Here is a 16,526-nt window from a genome sequence, read left to right as displayed (position 1 = left end):
AACCTGCTCCATGTACCATGTTTTACCGTAAGATTAACCTGCTCCATGCACCATGTTCTACCATGAGATTCAACCTGCTCATTGTACCGTGTTCTACCATGAGATTAACCGGTCCGGTGAACTATGTTCTACCATGAGATTAACTGGTCCGGTGAACTATGTTCTACCATGAGATTAACTGGTCCGGTGAACTATGTTCTACCATGAGATTAACCTGCTCAATGTACCGTGTTCTACCATGAGATTAATTACTCTGTGCACCTGCAGACTGCTGGGGGTCACCTGACGGCAGAGAGGCGGAAAGGAGAACCTTCTGCAGGAACTTTGATGGCTATGGTGATCTTTGCAACTGTGATCACCCAGCACCACTCACCTACGCACCTAAACAGGTGAATGCTCCATAAATTTCCTCTCTTACCTACCTTAGAAGATGAATGCTAACTGGAAGTTATGGTGATGCTGACAGTACATAGATGGCATTTGTCTAGATCAAAACATATTTTGAGGAATTCTTTTCAATAAAAGTTCACAACTGTGCAGCAGTTAACTGGATGTGCTACATCCAGTTAATTGCTGCCTCTGTTTCATCACTTACACCTCTCTAAAGAGGGTTGTCACTTTATGCCTCTTACGCTTTTTACTGCGTAATGTAAATAAAAGTCTTGGCATATATACACACCCCTCTGAGTTTTCTTCTATTTTCTTACTAATTCTTGTTCTTGTTTATTTCCTCATATCTCCATGGGGAAGTGGAACAGAATTCTTCCTCCATAAGCCATGCGTGTCGTAAGAGGCGACTAAAATGCAGGGAGCAAGGGGCTAGTGACCCCTTCTCCTATGTACATTACTAAAGCTAAAAAGAAAAACTTTTGTTTTTCTTTTTGGGCCACCCTGCTTCAGTGGGATACAGCCAGTTTGTTGAGAGAAGAATATATATATATATATATATATATATATATATATATATATATATATATATATATATATATATATATATATATATATATATATATATATATATATATATATATATATAAAGTGTGTGTGTGTGTGTATAAACAATCGCAGACGGGTGATCTTAACTATGCAGGACAAACACAGGGGGGGTGGAAATCTTTAGCTCAAATACTTTCACACTTCTCAGTGCGTCATCAGGAACTGTGCAATGTTGCAAGGGAGCAACCAAGCAGGGAGAGAGGTCTCAGAGTAGCGTAGGTGTCACCGGCCACCGGCCATGGTTATCCTTAGAGCTCCTCACATACTTCTTGGTCATTTCTTGTGAGCTCCCCACCTTCTTTCCTCGGCCTGATTACCTGGTCCTTTATTGCTGTCTTCCTCTTGACGTGACTATACAACAGCATTGGGTCGGACTTGACTTTGAGTGCTATGTTGTTTTCGTACTGTCCCTGGACCTCCCTCCTTATCTGTGCATACTCGTTTTTGGCTCTTCGACTAATCTCTTTATTTTCTTGGGTTTCATTTCTGTGACTGTTATGATGTCTGGGGACGTCTCCTCGATTCTTTCATGCCACTCCTCACATTTATTTGTTATTCCATCTGCGTTCGTATACCAAACCTTCAGCTTTTTTTTCTAAAACTGTGGTCTAGGGAGAATGGTGGGTTGGGGGAGTGGGAGCCCTGGCAGGAACCTATGGAGGCTGCTGTGGAGGTGGGGTTTGTGATGAGAGAGATGGGGGGCAGAGGGTACAGTGTGTGGGCTTTTGTTCAGATTGTTTGGTTGCATTGGGGTTGCCGTGGTTGGAGTCCTGTGGGTTGTTCTGGAGGAGGTTGTGTTTGCTCTTCCACCTGGGTCTGGGTTCTCCTGCTCATCTCCATCATTACCTCTCATTCCTCCTTGCGTCTTTGTACCCTCTCTTTCAGTATCTGCCTTTCTTGTGTTCTGTCTCGGTCGAGGTATGCTCTCTGGTACTCCGGTTTGTCCCTTAATCGTGATTTCTTCTGCAGGATCCTGTTTCGAGCTGATTCTGCCTTGAAAATTACTTTGACTGGTCGTATTTTTCCTATTGCAAACCACCCAATTCTCAGAAAATTTGTCGACTGGGTCATGTTGTCCTCTCCTATTGCTTTCATGATACTTTCAATCGCTCTTGTATCCTCCTGTTTTCTTGCTTCATAAGTTTCCCCTTCAACTTCGGGAAGCCTGTAGACAAAAATTTACCTCTCCTTTTCGTCCTCCCACTGTATTTCTCTTTGCATCCCCTGAGGCAATTTAGTTCCTTCCATTGAAGCGTTCCTTCTTTCAATTTCTTTGCTAGCAGATGTCCCTGTGCTCAGTGGTTTGTCTGTTTTCTTGCTCACCTTTTTCTGTTTGAGCCTCTGCATATTGCTTAGATCCTTCATTGTCTTTAGTCTCCTCGTTTGTTCCTGATGTGCTCCTCGTCTTTTCCCGGGCTCCACATGGGTCTGATAGGGTAAAAGGAAGTGAGGAGAAGGCAAGAGGGGGAGGGAGGAAAAGTGGGAGGAGGAGAGGAGGAGGAGGAGAAGGAAGTTTAAGAGGAAGAGGAAGTGGAAGAGGAAGTGGAAGAGAGAGAGAGAGAGAGAGAGAGAGAGAGAGAGAGAGAGAGAGAGAGAGAGAGAGAGAGAGAGAGAGAGAGAGAGAGAGAGAGAGAGAGAGTGAGAGAGTGTGTGTGTGAGAGTGGGAGGAGTGTGGGGGAGTATATGTGGCAGGGGGTGGTTAGGATGTAGATGTGAGGCCTAGTGTGTGTGTGCCTGCGTGCGTGCGTGTGTGTACTCACCTATTTGTGGTTGCAAGGGTTGAGTCATAGCTCCTGGCCCCGCCTCTTTACTGATTGCTACTGGGTCCTCTCTCTCCCTGCTCCATGAGCTTTATCAAATCTCGTCTTAAAACTATGTATGGTTCCCTCATTCACTACGTCAATTTCTAGGCTATTCCACTGCCTGACAACTCTATGACTGAAGAAATACTTCCTAACATCCCTTTGACTCATCTGAGTCTTCAACTTCCAATTGTGACCCCTCGTTTCTGTGTCTCATCTCTGGAACATCCTGTCTTTGCCCACCTTGTCTATTCTGCACAGTATTTTATATGTCCTTCTTTTGTCTCCCCTGATCCTCCTGTCCTCCAGTGTCGTCAGGCCAATTTCCCTTATCCTTTCTTAGTATGATAATCTTTTTAGCTCTGGGACTAGTCGTGTTGCAAACCTTTGCACTTTCTCTAATTTCTTGACGTGCTTGACCAGGTGTGGATTCCAAAATGGTGCTGCATATTCCAGCATGGGCCTGACGTAAATGGTGTACAGAGTTTTGAACGATTCCTTACTGAGGTATCGGAATGCTATCCTTAGGCTTGCTAGACACCCATATGCTGCAGCAGTTATCTGATTGATATGCGCCTCAGGAGATGTGCTCGGTATTATACTCACCCTTGAGTGAGGTTTGCAGTCTTTGCCCACCCAGACTATACTGTGTCTGCGGTCTTCTTTGCCCTTCCCCGATCTTCATGACTTTGCATTTGGCAGGGCTAAATTCAAGGAGCCAATTGCTGGACGAGGCTTGTAGCCTGTCCAGGTCTCTTTATAGTCCTGCGTGATCCTCGACCGATTTAATTCTCCTCATTAACTTCACATCATCTGCAAACAAGGACATTTCGGAGTCTATCCCTTCCGTTATGTCATTTACATATACCAAAAACAGCACAGGTCGAGGGACTGACCACTGTGGAACCTTACTTGTCACAGGCGCCCGCTCTGACACCTTGTCCCGTACCTTGACTCGTTGTTGCCTCCCTGTAATGTATTCTCTGATCCATTGCAGTGCCTTTCCCGTTATGTGTGCCTGATCCTCTAGCTTTTGCAGTAACCTCTTGTGAGGAACTGTGTCGAAGGCCTTCTTGCAGCCCAAGAAAATGCAGTCTATCTCCCCCTCACTTTCTTGTCTTACCTCTGTCAGCTTGTCATAATACTCCATTAGGTTTGTGACACAGGATTTTCTTTCCCTGAAACCGTGCTGGTTGTCGATTCTACCCTTGTTTCTTTCCAGGTGCTCCACCACTCTCCTCCTGATGATGATCTCCATGACTTTGCATACTATACACGTTAGTGACACAGGTCTGTAGTTTAATGCCTCGTGTTTCTCTTTTTCTAAAAATTGGGACTACATTTGCCATCTTCCATACCTCAGGTAGTTGCCCAGTTTCAGTGCATGTGTTGAAGATCTTTGTTAGTGGCACAGACAGCATCTCTGCTCCCTCTATAAGGACCCATGGAGAGATATTGTCTGGTCCCACCGCCTTTGAGGTATCAAGTTCACATAGGAGTTTCTTCACCTCCTCCTCGGTTATGTTTACCTCATCCAACACTTGTTGGTGTACCTCCCTGTTCTGATTTCAAGGAGTCCTACCGGTTTCCACTGTAAATACTTCTTTAAATCTCGTGTTGAGCTCCTCACATACCTCTTGGTCATTTCTTGTGAACTCCCCATCATCCTTCCTCTGTCTGATTACCTGGTCCTTGACTATTGTTTTCCTCATGATGTGGCTATACAACAACTTTGGATCAGACTTGACCTTGCTATGTCATTTTAATATTGTCGCCGAGCCTCCCTCCTAATCTGTGCATATTCGTTTCTGGCTCTTCGACTAATCTCTTTATTTTCCTGGGTCCTTTGTCTTCTGTACCTTTTCCATTCTTTAGTACACCTAGTTTCTGCCTCCCTACACCTCTGGGTGAACCAAGAACTCGTTCTGGTCATCCCACTATTTTTGTTTCCCTTGGAAGCAAACCTCTCCTCTGCCTCCTTGCATTTTGTTGTCACATAATCCATCATTTCTTTTACTGGTTTTCCTGCCAGTTCTCTCTCCCACTGAACGTCTTGCAGGAAGTTCTTTATGCCTGTGTAGTTCCCCCTTTTGCAGTTTGGGTTTTCCCATCTTATTCCTGCTACTGTCTCCACCTGTAGCACAAGTATGTAGTCAAAACACAGAACCACATGATCACAAGCTCCTAGGGGCCTTTCATACATGATATCCTCGATGTCCAAACTACTCAAAGTGAATACAAGGTCCAGTCTTGCTGGATCATCCTCACCTCTCTCTCTCTGGTAGTGTCTCTAACATGTTGATGCATGAGGTTTTCCAGTACCACATCCATCATCTTGGCTCTCCATGTTTTGGGACCCCCATGGAGCTTCAGGTTTTCCCAGTCAATCTCCTTGCGATTGAAATCACCCATAACTAGTAACTTTGCTACCCCTTATGTGAGCTCTTCTGGCCACCTCGGCTAGTGTGTTGACCATTTCTCTGTTGCTCTCATCGTATTCTTCTCTTGGCCTCCTACAGTTCTGTGGTGGGTTGTACATTACTGCAATTACCACCTTATGGCCCTCAGACTGGATTGTTCCTACTAAGTAGTTCCTGTCGCCTATGCCATCCATTCCTTCCATTTTCTCAAATCCCCACCTGTTTTTAATGAGCAGTGCAACTCCTCCTCCCCCTCTCCTCTCTCTAACTTTTCTGAGGACTTGATATCCGTGTGGAAAGATTGCATCTGTTATCATCCTGGTGAGTTTTGTTTCTGTGAGTGCTATTATGTCTGGTGATGTCTCCTTCATTCTTTCATGCCTCTCCTCACACTTATTTTGTTATCCCATCTGCATTTGTATTCCACACCTTCAACTTCTTTTCTAAAACTGTGATCTTGGGGTACGTTGGGGTTGGGGAAGTGGGAGACCTGATAAGGAACTATGGGTGGTTGATGTTGGAGTGGAGTTTGTAATGAGATGGGTGGGGGCAATGGATATGGCATTTGTGTTTTGGGTTAGAATATTTGGTTGCATTGGGGTTGTCCTAGTTGGGGGGCTTCTGTAGGTGGTTGTGAGGGAGGCTGTATTTGGCCTTCCTCCTGAGTCTGGGTTCTCCTGTCCATCTCCATCTTCACCCCTCTTTCCTCCTTTCGTTGTTGTACCATCTCTCTCAGTTTCTGCCTTTCTTCTTGTGTTCTGGCATGGTCGATATACACCTTCCGGTATGCCAGCATGTCCCTTAGTCTTGCTTTCTCCTGCAGGATCCTGTTTCGAGTTGATTCTGCCTTGAAAGTCACTTTCACTGACCAGGTTCTTCTCCTTGCAAACCCCCCTATTCACCGAAAATTTACCAGCTGGGTCATGTCATCTTCTTCTATTGCCTTTATGATGCTTTCGATTGCATTTTTCTCTCCTTGTCTTCTTGCTTCGTAAGTTTCCTCTTCAACTTCCTGGAGCCTATGAACAAAGACTGACTTCTCCCTTTCATTCTCCCACTGCATATCCCTATGTATCCCCTGTGTGTGTGTGTGTGTGTGTGTGTGTGTGTGTGTGTGTGTGTGTGTGTGTGTGTGTCAGGCACTGCAACATCTTGAGATTTTGATGCAGGAATTTCTTCATAGCTTGTCTGACCTACAGACACGACCAACTTGCACTTGTGCTTTTGTCCACTGGTGATTCCGCCTACCACTGCTCCACCTCATCTGTCATCAGTATATAAGCTCCATCTCTGCGAATATACTGCATTTTTGTTTAGATTGATGGAATAAACGCATCAACCAGGCTAAGTGACTGACAGCCTCAAACTCCTCCTCCACCTTTCTCTGCATTGGACTGTAGAAGCCACTGGCTGGCGAAACGTTTCCAGAATAAAGATACCCAAATGTTGCACAAGTTTCTCATTTATTAGGAACAACATAAACAATACAGTAGATCCGCCTGCTAAATACCTCGGTTTACCAGTTATAAATAATGACTGACGATTATATAAAAGTAGCGTCCAACTCCTGGACCTCCATCAGAGATGTAGTGAATAATAAGGATAAACACCACCACAAAGACTGGTGCAATAATCGTATCTTGTGAAGGTTGCGATAAAAAGTGTAAAAACAACACATCAAGACTTCAAGAAAATAAAAACTCCTGCACATGAGACTACTAAAATAATGCCGTCATAACACATAGACTGAAACACTTATGCAACATATGGGAATCTTTATTGAAAAAACGTTTCGCCATTCAGAGGCTTCATCAGTCCATTGAGGTAATCAGTCCCTCAGCCTGAAATCGATGTGTTCAATCCATCACTCTTGTAGGAAGTACAGCACAGAGCCAGAGAAATAGCTTATATACCTGACTAGAGTATATAAGCCACTTTTCTGCCCTATGCTGTACTTTCTACAATAGTGATGGAATTAACACATCTCCATACACCTTTCTGCTTTGTATTGGACTGATGAAGCCACTGTGTGGCGAAACGTCTCTTCAATAAAGATTCCCGTATGTTGCTTAAGTGTCTCAAACTTCAACTTGTCGGTTTTCAAAACCATTTATCACACAACATTTATCACACAACATTTATCACAGATAACATTTATCACACACAACATTTATCACACATAACATTTATCACACATAACATCTATCACACACAACATAACATTTATCACACACAACATAACATTTATCACACACAACATAACATTTATCACACACAACATAACATTTATCACACACAACATAACATTTATCACACACAACACAACATTTATCACACATAACATTTATCACACACATTTATCACACATAACATTTATCACACACAACATTTATCACACACAACATAACATTTATCACACACAACAACATTTATCACACATAACATTTATCACACACAACATTTATCACACACAACATAACATTTATCACACACAACATAACATTTATCACACATAACATTTATCAAACAAAACATTTATCACACACAACACAACATTTATCACACACAACATAATATTTATCACACATAACATAACATTTATCACACACAACATAACATTTATCACACATAATATTTATCACACACAACATTTATCAGACACAACATAACATTTATCACACACAACATAACATTTATCACACATAACATAACATTTATCACACACAACATAACATTTATCACACATAACATAACATTTATCACACACAACATAGCATTTATCACACACAACATAACATTTATCACACACAACATAACATTTATCACACACAACATAACATTTATCACACACAACATAACATTTATCACACATAACATAACATTTATCACACATAACATAACATTTATCACACACAACACAACATTTATCACACACAACATAACATTTATCACACACAACATAACATTTACCACACATAACATAACATTTATCACACACAACATAACATTTATCACACATAACATTTATCACACACAACATAACATTTATCACACACAACATAACATTTATCAAACACAACATAACATTTATCACACACAACATAACATTCATCACACACAACATAACATTTATCACACACAACATAACATTTATCACACATAACATTTATCACACACAACATTTATCACACGTAACATTTATCACACACAACATAACATTTATCACACATAACATTTATCACACACAACATAACATTTATCACACACAACATAACATTTATCACACACAACATAACATTTATCACACACAACACAACATTTATCACACACAACATAACATTTATCACACATAACATTTATCACACACAACATAACATTTATCACACACAACACAACATTTATCACACATAGCATAACATTTATCACACATAACATTTATCACACAAAACACAACATTTATCACACACAACATAACATTTATCACACATAACATTTATCACACACAACATAACATTTATCACACATAACATTTATCACACACAACACAACATTTATCACACACAACATAACATTTATCACACACAACACAACATTTATCACACATAACATTTATCACACACATTTATCACACATAACATTTATCACACACAACATTTATCACACACAACATAACATTTATCACACACAACAACATTTATCACACATAACATTTATCACACACAACATTTATCACACACAACATAACATTTATCACACACAACATAACATTTATCACACATAACATTTATCAAACAAAACATTTATCACACACAACACAACATTTATCACACACAACATAACATTTATCACACATAACATAACATTTATCACACACAACATAACATTTATCACACATAATATTTATCACACACAACATTTATCAGACACAACATAACATTTATCACACACAACATAACATTTATCACACATAACATAACATTTATCACACACAACATAACATTTATCACACATAACATAACATTTATCACACACAACATAGCATTTATCACACACAACATAACATTTATCACACACAACATAACATTTATCACACACAACATAACATTTATCACACACAACATAACATTTATCACACATAACATAACATTTATCACACATAACATAACATTTATCACACACAACACAACATTTATCACACACAACATAACATTTATCACACACAACATAACATTTACCACACATAACATAACATTTATCACACACAACATAACATTTATCACACATAACATTTATCACACACAACATAACATTTATCACACACAACATAACATTTATCAAACACAACATAACATTTATCACACACAACATAACATTCATCACACACAACATAACATTTATCACACACAACATAACATTTATCACACATAACATTTATCACACACAACATTTATCACACGTAACATTTATCACACACAACATAACATTTATCACACATAACATTTATCACACACAACATAACATTTATCACACACAACATAACATTTATCACACACAACATAACATTTATCACACACAACACAACATTTATCACACACAACATAACATTTATCACACATAACATTTATCACACACAACATAACATTTATCACACACAACACAACATTTATCACACATAGCATAACATTTATCACACATAACATTTATCACACAAAACACAACATTTATCACACACAACATAACATTTATCACACATAACATTTATCACACACAACATAACATTTATCACACATAACATTTATCACACACAACACAACATTTATCACACACAACATAACATTTATCACACATAACATTTATCACACACAACACAACATTTATCACACACAACATAACATTTATCACACATAACATTTATCACACACAACACAACATTTATCACACACAACATAACATTTATCACACACAACATAACATTTATCACACACAACACAACATTTATCACACACAACATAACATTTATCACACACAACATTACATTTATCACACACAACATAACATTTATCACACACAACATTACATTTATCACACATAACATAACATTTATCACACACAACACAACATTTATCACACACAACACAATATTTATCACACACAACATAACATTTATCACACAACATTTATCACACACAACATTTATCACACACAACATTTATCACACACAACATAACATTTATCACACACAACATAACATTTATCACACACAACATAACATTTATCACACACAACATAACATTTATCACACACAACATAACATTTATCACACACAACATTTATCACACACAACATTTATCACACACAAAATAACATTTATCACACACAACATAACATTTATCACACACAACATAACATTTATCACACACAACATAACATTTATCACACACAACACAACATTTATCACACACAACATAATATTTATCACACAACACAACATTTATCACACACAACATAACATTTATCACACACAAAATAACATTTATCACACACAACATAACATTTATCACACACAACATAACATTTATCACACACAACACAACATTTATCACACACAACATAACATTTATCACACACAACATAACATTTATCACACACAACACAACATTTATCACACATATCATTTATCACACATAACATTTATCACACACAACATTTATCACACACAACACAACATTTATCACACACAACACAACATTTATCACACACAACACAACATTTATCACACACAACATAACATTTATCACACATAACATTTATCACACACAACATAACATTTATCAAACACAACATAACATTTATCACACATAACACAACATTTATCACACATAACATAACATTTATCACACACAACATAACATTTATCACACATAACATTTATCACACACAACATAACATATCACACACAACGTAACATTTATCACACAACATTTATCACACACAACACAACATTTATCACACACAACATAACATTTATCACACACAACATAACATTTATCACACACAACACAACATTTATCACACACAACATAACATTTATCACACATAACATTTATCACACATAATATTTATCACACACAACATTTATCACACATAACATTTATCACACACAACATAACATTTATCACACACAACACAACATTTATCACACACAACATAACATTTATCACACATAACATTTATCACACATAACATTTATCACACACAACATTTATCACACATAACATTTATCACACACAACATAACATTTGTCAAACATAACATTTATCACACACAACATAACATTTATCACACACAACATAACATTTATCACACACAACATTTATCACACACAACATAACATTTATCACACACAACATAACATTTATCACACACAACATTTATCACACACAACATAACATTTATCACACACAACATTTATCACACACAACATAACATTTATCACACACAACATAACATTTATCACACATAACATTTATCACACACAACATAACATTTATCACACACAACATAACATTTATCACACACAACATAACATTTATCACACATAACATTTATCACACACAACATAACATTTATCACACACAACATAACATTTATCACACACAACATAACATTTATTACACACAACACAACATTTATCACACATAACATTTATCACACACATTTATCACACATAACATTTATCACACACAACATTTTTCACACACAACATAACATTTATCACACATAACATTTATCACACGTAACATTTATCACACACAACATAACATTTATCACACATAACATTTATCACACATAACATTTATCACACATAACATTTATCACACATAACATTTATCACACATAACATAACATTTATCACACACAACATAACATTTATCACACACAACATAACATATATCACACACAACATTACATTTATCACACATAACATAACATTTATCACACACAACATAACATTTATCACACATAACATTTATCACACACAACACAACATTTATCACACACAACATAACATTTATCACACATAACATTTATCACACACAACACAACATTTATCACACACAACATAACATTTATCACACACAACATAACATTTATCACACACAACACAACATTTATCACACACAACATAACATTTATCACACACAACATTACATTTATCACACACAACATAACATTTATCACACACAACATTACATTTATCACACATAACATAACATTTATCACACACAACACAACATTTATCACACACAACACAATATTTATCACACACAACATAACATTTATCACACAACATTTATCACACACAACATTTATCACACACAACATTTATCACACACAACATAACATTTATCACACACAACATAACATTTATCACACACAACATAACATTTATCACACACAACATAACATTTATCACACACAACATAACATTTATCACACACAACATTTATCACACACAACATTTATCACACACAAAATAACATTTATCACACACAACATAACATTTATCACACACAACATAACATTTATCACACACAACATAACATTTATCACACACAACACAACATTTATCACACACAACATAATATTTATCACACACAACACAACATTTATCACACACAACATAACATTTATCACACACAAAATAACATTTATCACACACAACATAACATTTATCACACACAACATAACATTTATCACACACAACACAACATTTATCACACACAACATAACATTTATCACACACAACATAACATTTATCACACACAACACAACATTTATCACACATATCATTTATCACACATAACATTTATCACACACAACATTTATCACACACAACACAACATTTATCACACACAACACAACATTTATCACACACAACACAACATTTATCACACACAACATAACATTTATCACACATAACATTTATCACACACAACATAACATTTATCAAACACAACATAACATTTATCACACATAACACAACATTTATCACACATAACATAACATTTATCACACACAACATAACATTTATCACACATAACATTTATCACACACAACATAACATATCACACACAACGTAACATTTATCACACAACATTTATCACACACAACACAACATTTATCACACACAACATAACATTTATCACACACAACATAACATTTATCACACACAACACAACATTTATCACACACAACATAACATTTATCACACATAACATTTATCACACATAATATTTATCACACACAACATTTATCACACATAACATTTATCACACACAACATAACATTTATCACACACAACACAACATTTATCACACACAACATAACATTTATCACACATAACATTTATCACACATAACATTTATCACACACAACATTTATCACACATAACATTTATCACACACAACATAACATTTGTCAAACATAACATTTATCACACACAACATAACATTTATCACACACAACATAACATTTATCACACACAACATAACATTTATCACACACAACATTTATCACACACAACATAACATTTATCACACACAACATAACATTTATCACACACAACATTTATCACACACAACATAACATTTATCACACACAACATTTATCACACACAACATAACATTTATCACACACAACATAACATTTATCACACATAACATTTATCACACACAACATAACATTTATCACACACAACATAACATTTATCACACACAACATAACATTTATCACACACAACATAACATTTATCACACATAACATTTATCACACACAACATAACATTTATCACACACAACATAACATTTATCACACACAACATAACATTTATTACACACAACACAACATTTATCACACATAACATTTATCACACACATTTATCACACATAACATTTATCACACACAACATTTTTCACACACAACATAACATTTATCACACATAACATTTATCACACATAACATTTATCACACACAACATAACATTTATCACACATAACATTTATCACACATAACATTTATCACACATAACATTTATCACACATAACATTTATCACACATAACATAACATTTATCACACACAACATAACATTTATCACACACAACATAACATTTATCACACACAACATTACATTTATCACACATAACATAACATTTATCACACACAACATAACATTTATCACACACAACATAACATTTATCACACAACATTTATCACACAACATTTATCACACACAACATTTATCACACACAACATTTATCACACACAACATTTATCACACACAAAATAACATTTATCACACACAACATTACATTTATCACACACAACATTTATCACACACAACATAACATTTATCACACATAACATTTATCACACACAACATTTATCACACACTAAATAACATTTATCACACACAACATAACATTTATCACACACAACATTACATTTATCACACACAACATAACATTTATCACACACAACATAACATTTATCACACACAACACAACATTTATCACACACAACATAACATTTATCACACACAACATTTATCACAAACAACACAACATTTATCAAACATAACATTTATCACACACAACATTTATCACACACAACACAACATTTATCACACACAACACAACATTTATCACACATATCATTTATCACACATAACATTTATCACACACAACATTTATCACAAACAACACAACATTTATCAAACATAACATTTATCACACACAACATAACATTTATCACACACATCATTTATCACACACAACACATCATTTATCACACACAACACAACATTTATCACACACAACACAACATTTATCACACACAACACAACATTTATCACACACAACATAACATTTATCACACACAACATAACATTTATCACACATAACATTTATCACACATAACATTTATCACACACAACATAACATATCACACACAACGTAACATATATCACACATAACATAACATTTATCACACAAAACATAACATATCACACACAACATAACATTTATCACACATAACATAACATTTATCACACACAACATAACATTTATCACACATAACATTTATCACACATAACATTTATCACACACAACATAACATATCACACACAACGTAACATTTATCACACATAACATTTATCACACACAACATAACATTTATCACACACAACATAACATTTATCACACACAACATAACATTTATCACACATAACATTTATCACACATAACATTTATCACACATAACATTTATCACACATAACATTTATCACACATAACATAACATTTATCACACACAACATAACATTTATCACACACAACATAACATTTATCACACACAACATTACATTTATCACACATAACATAACATTTATCACACACAACATAACATTTATCACACACAACATAACATTTATCACACAACATTTATCACACAACATTTATCACACACAACATTTATCACACACAACATTTATCACACACAACATTTATCACACACAAAATAACATTTATCACACACAACATTACATTTATCACACACAACATTTATCACACACAACATAACATTTATCACACATAACATTTATCACACACAACATTTATCACACACTAAATAACATTTATCACACACAACATAACATTTATCACACACAACATTACATTTATCACACACAACATAACATTTATCACACACAACATAACATTTATCACACACAACACAACATTTATCACACACAACATAACATTTATCACACACAACATTTATCACAAACAACACAACATTTATCAAACATAACATTTATCACACACAACATTTATCACACACAACACAACATTTATCACACACAACACAACATTTATCACACATATCATTTATCACACATAACATTTATCACACACAACATTTATCACAAACAACACAACATTTATCAAACATAACATTTATCACACACAACATAACATTTATCACACACATCATTTATCACACACAACACATCATTTATCACACACAACACAACATTTATCACACACAACACAACATTTATCACACACAACACAACATTTATCACACACAACATAACATTTATCACACACAACATAACATTTATCACACATAACATTTATCACACATAACATTTATCACACACAACATAACATATCACACACAACGTAACATATATCACACATAACATAACATTTATCACACAAAACATAACATATCACACACAACATA

General features: G+C 35.5%; 1 protein-coding gene across 1 annotated transcript in view; it reads left to right on the top strand.

The window, feature by feature from the left end:
- LOC128688513 (protein O-linked-mannose beta-1,2-N-acetylglucosaminyltransferase 1-like) overlaps window positions 1-16,526 on the top strand; it is a 215,449-nt gene that overhangs the window by 31,749 nt on the left and 167,174 nt on the right. Inside the window, exon 4 of the mRNA XM_053776356.2 lies at window positions 268-389. Coding sequence (XP_053632331.2) covers window positions 268-389 — 122 coding nt within the window. The remainder of the gene's footprint in view (window positions 1-267; window positions 390-16,526) is intronic.

This window comes from Cherax quadricarinatus, chromosome 13 (assembly GCF_038502225.1).
Source record: "Cherax quadricarinatus isolate ZL_2023a chromosome 13, ASM3850222v1, whole genome shotgun sequence".
NCBI lineage: Eukaryota > Metazoa > Arthropoda > Malacostraca > Decapoda > Parastacidae > Cherax > Cherax quadricarinatus.
The sequence above is the reverse complement of the archived record's forward strand: the minus strand, read 5'-3'. Positions and strand labels throughout refer to the sequence as shown.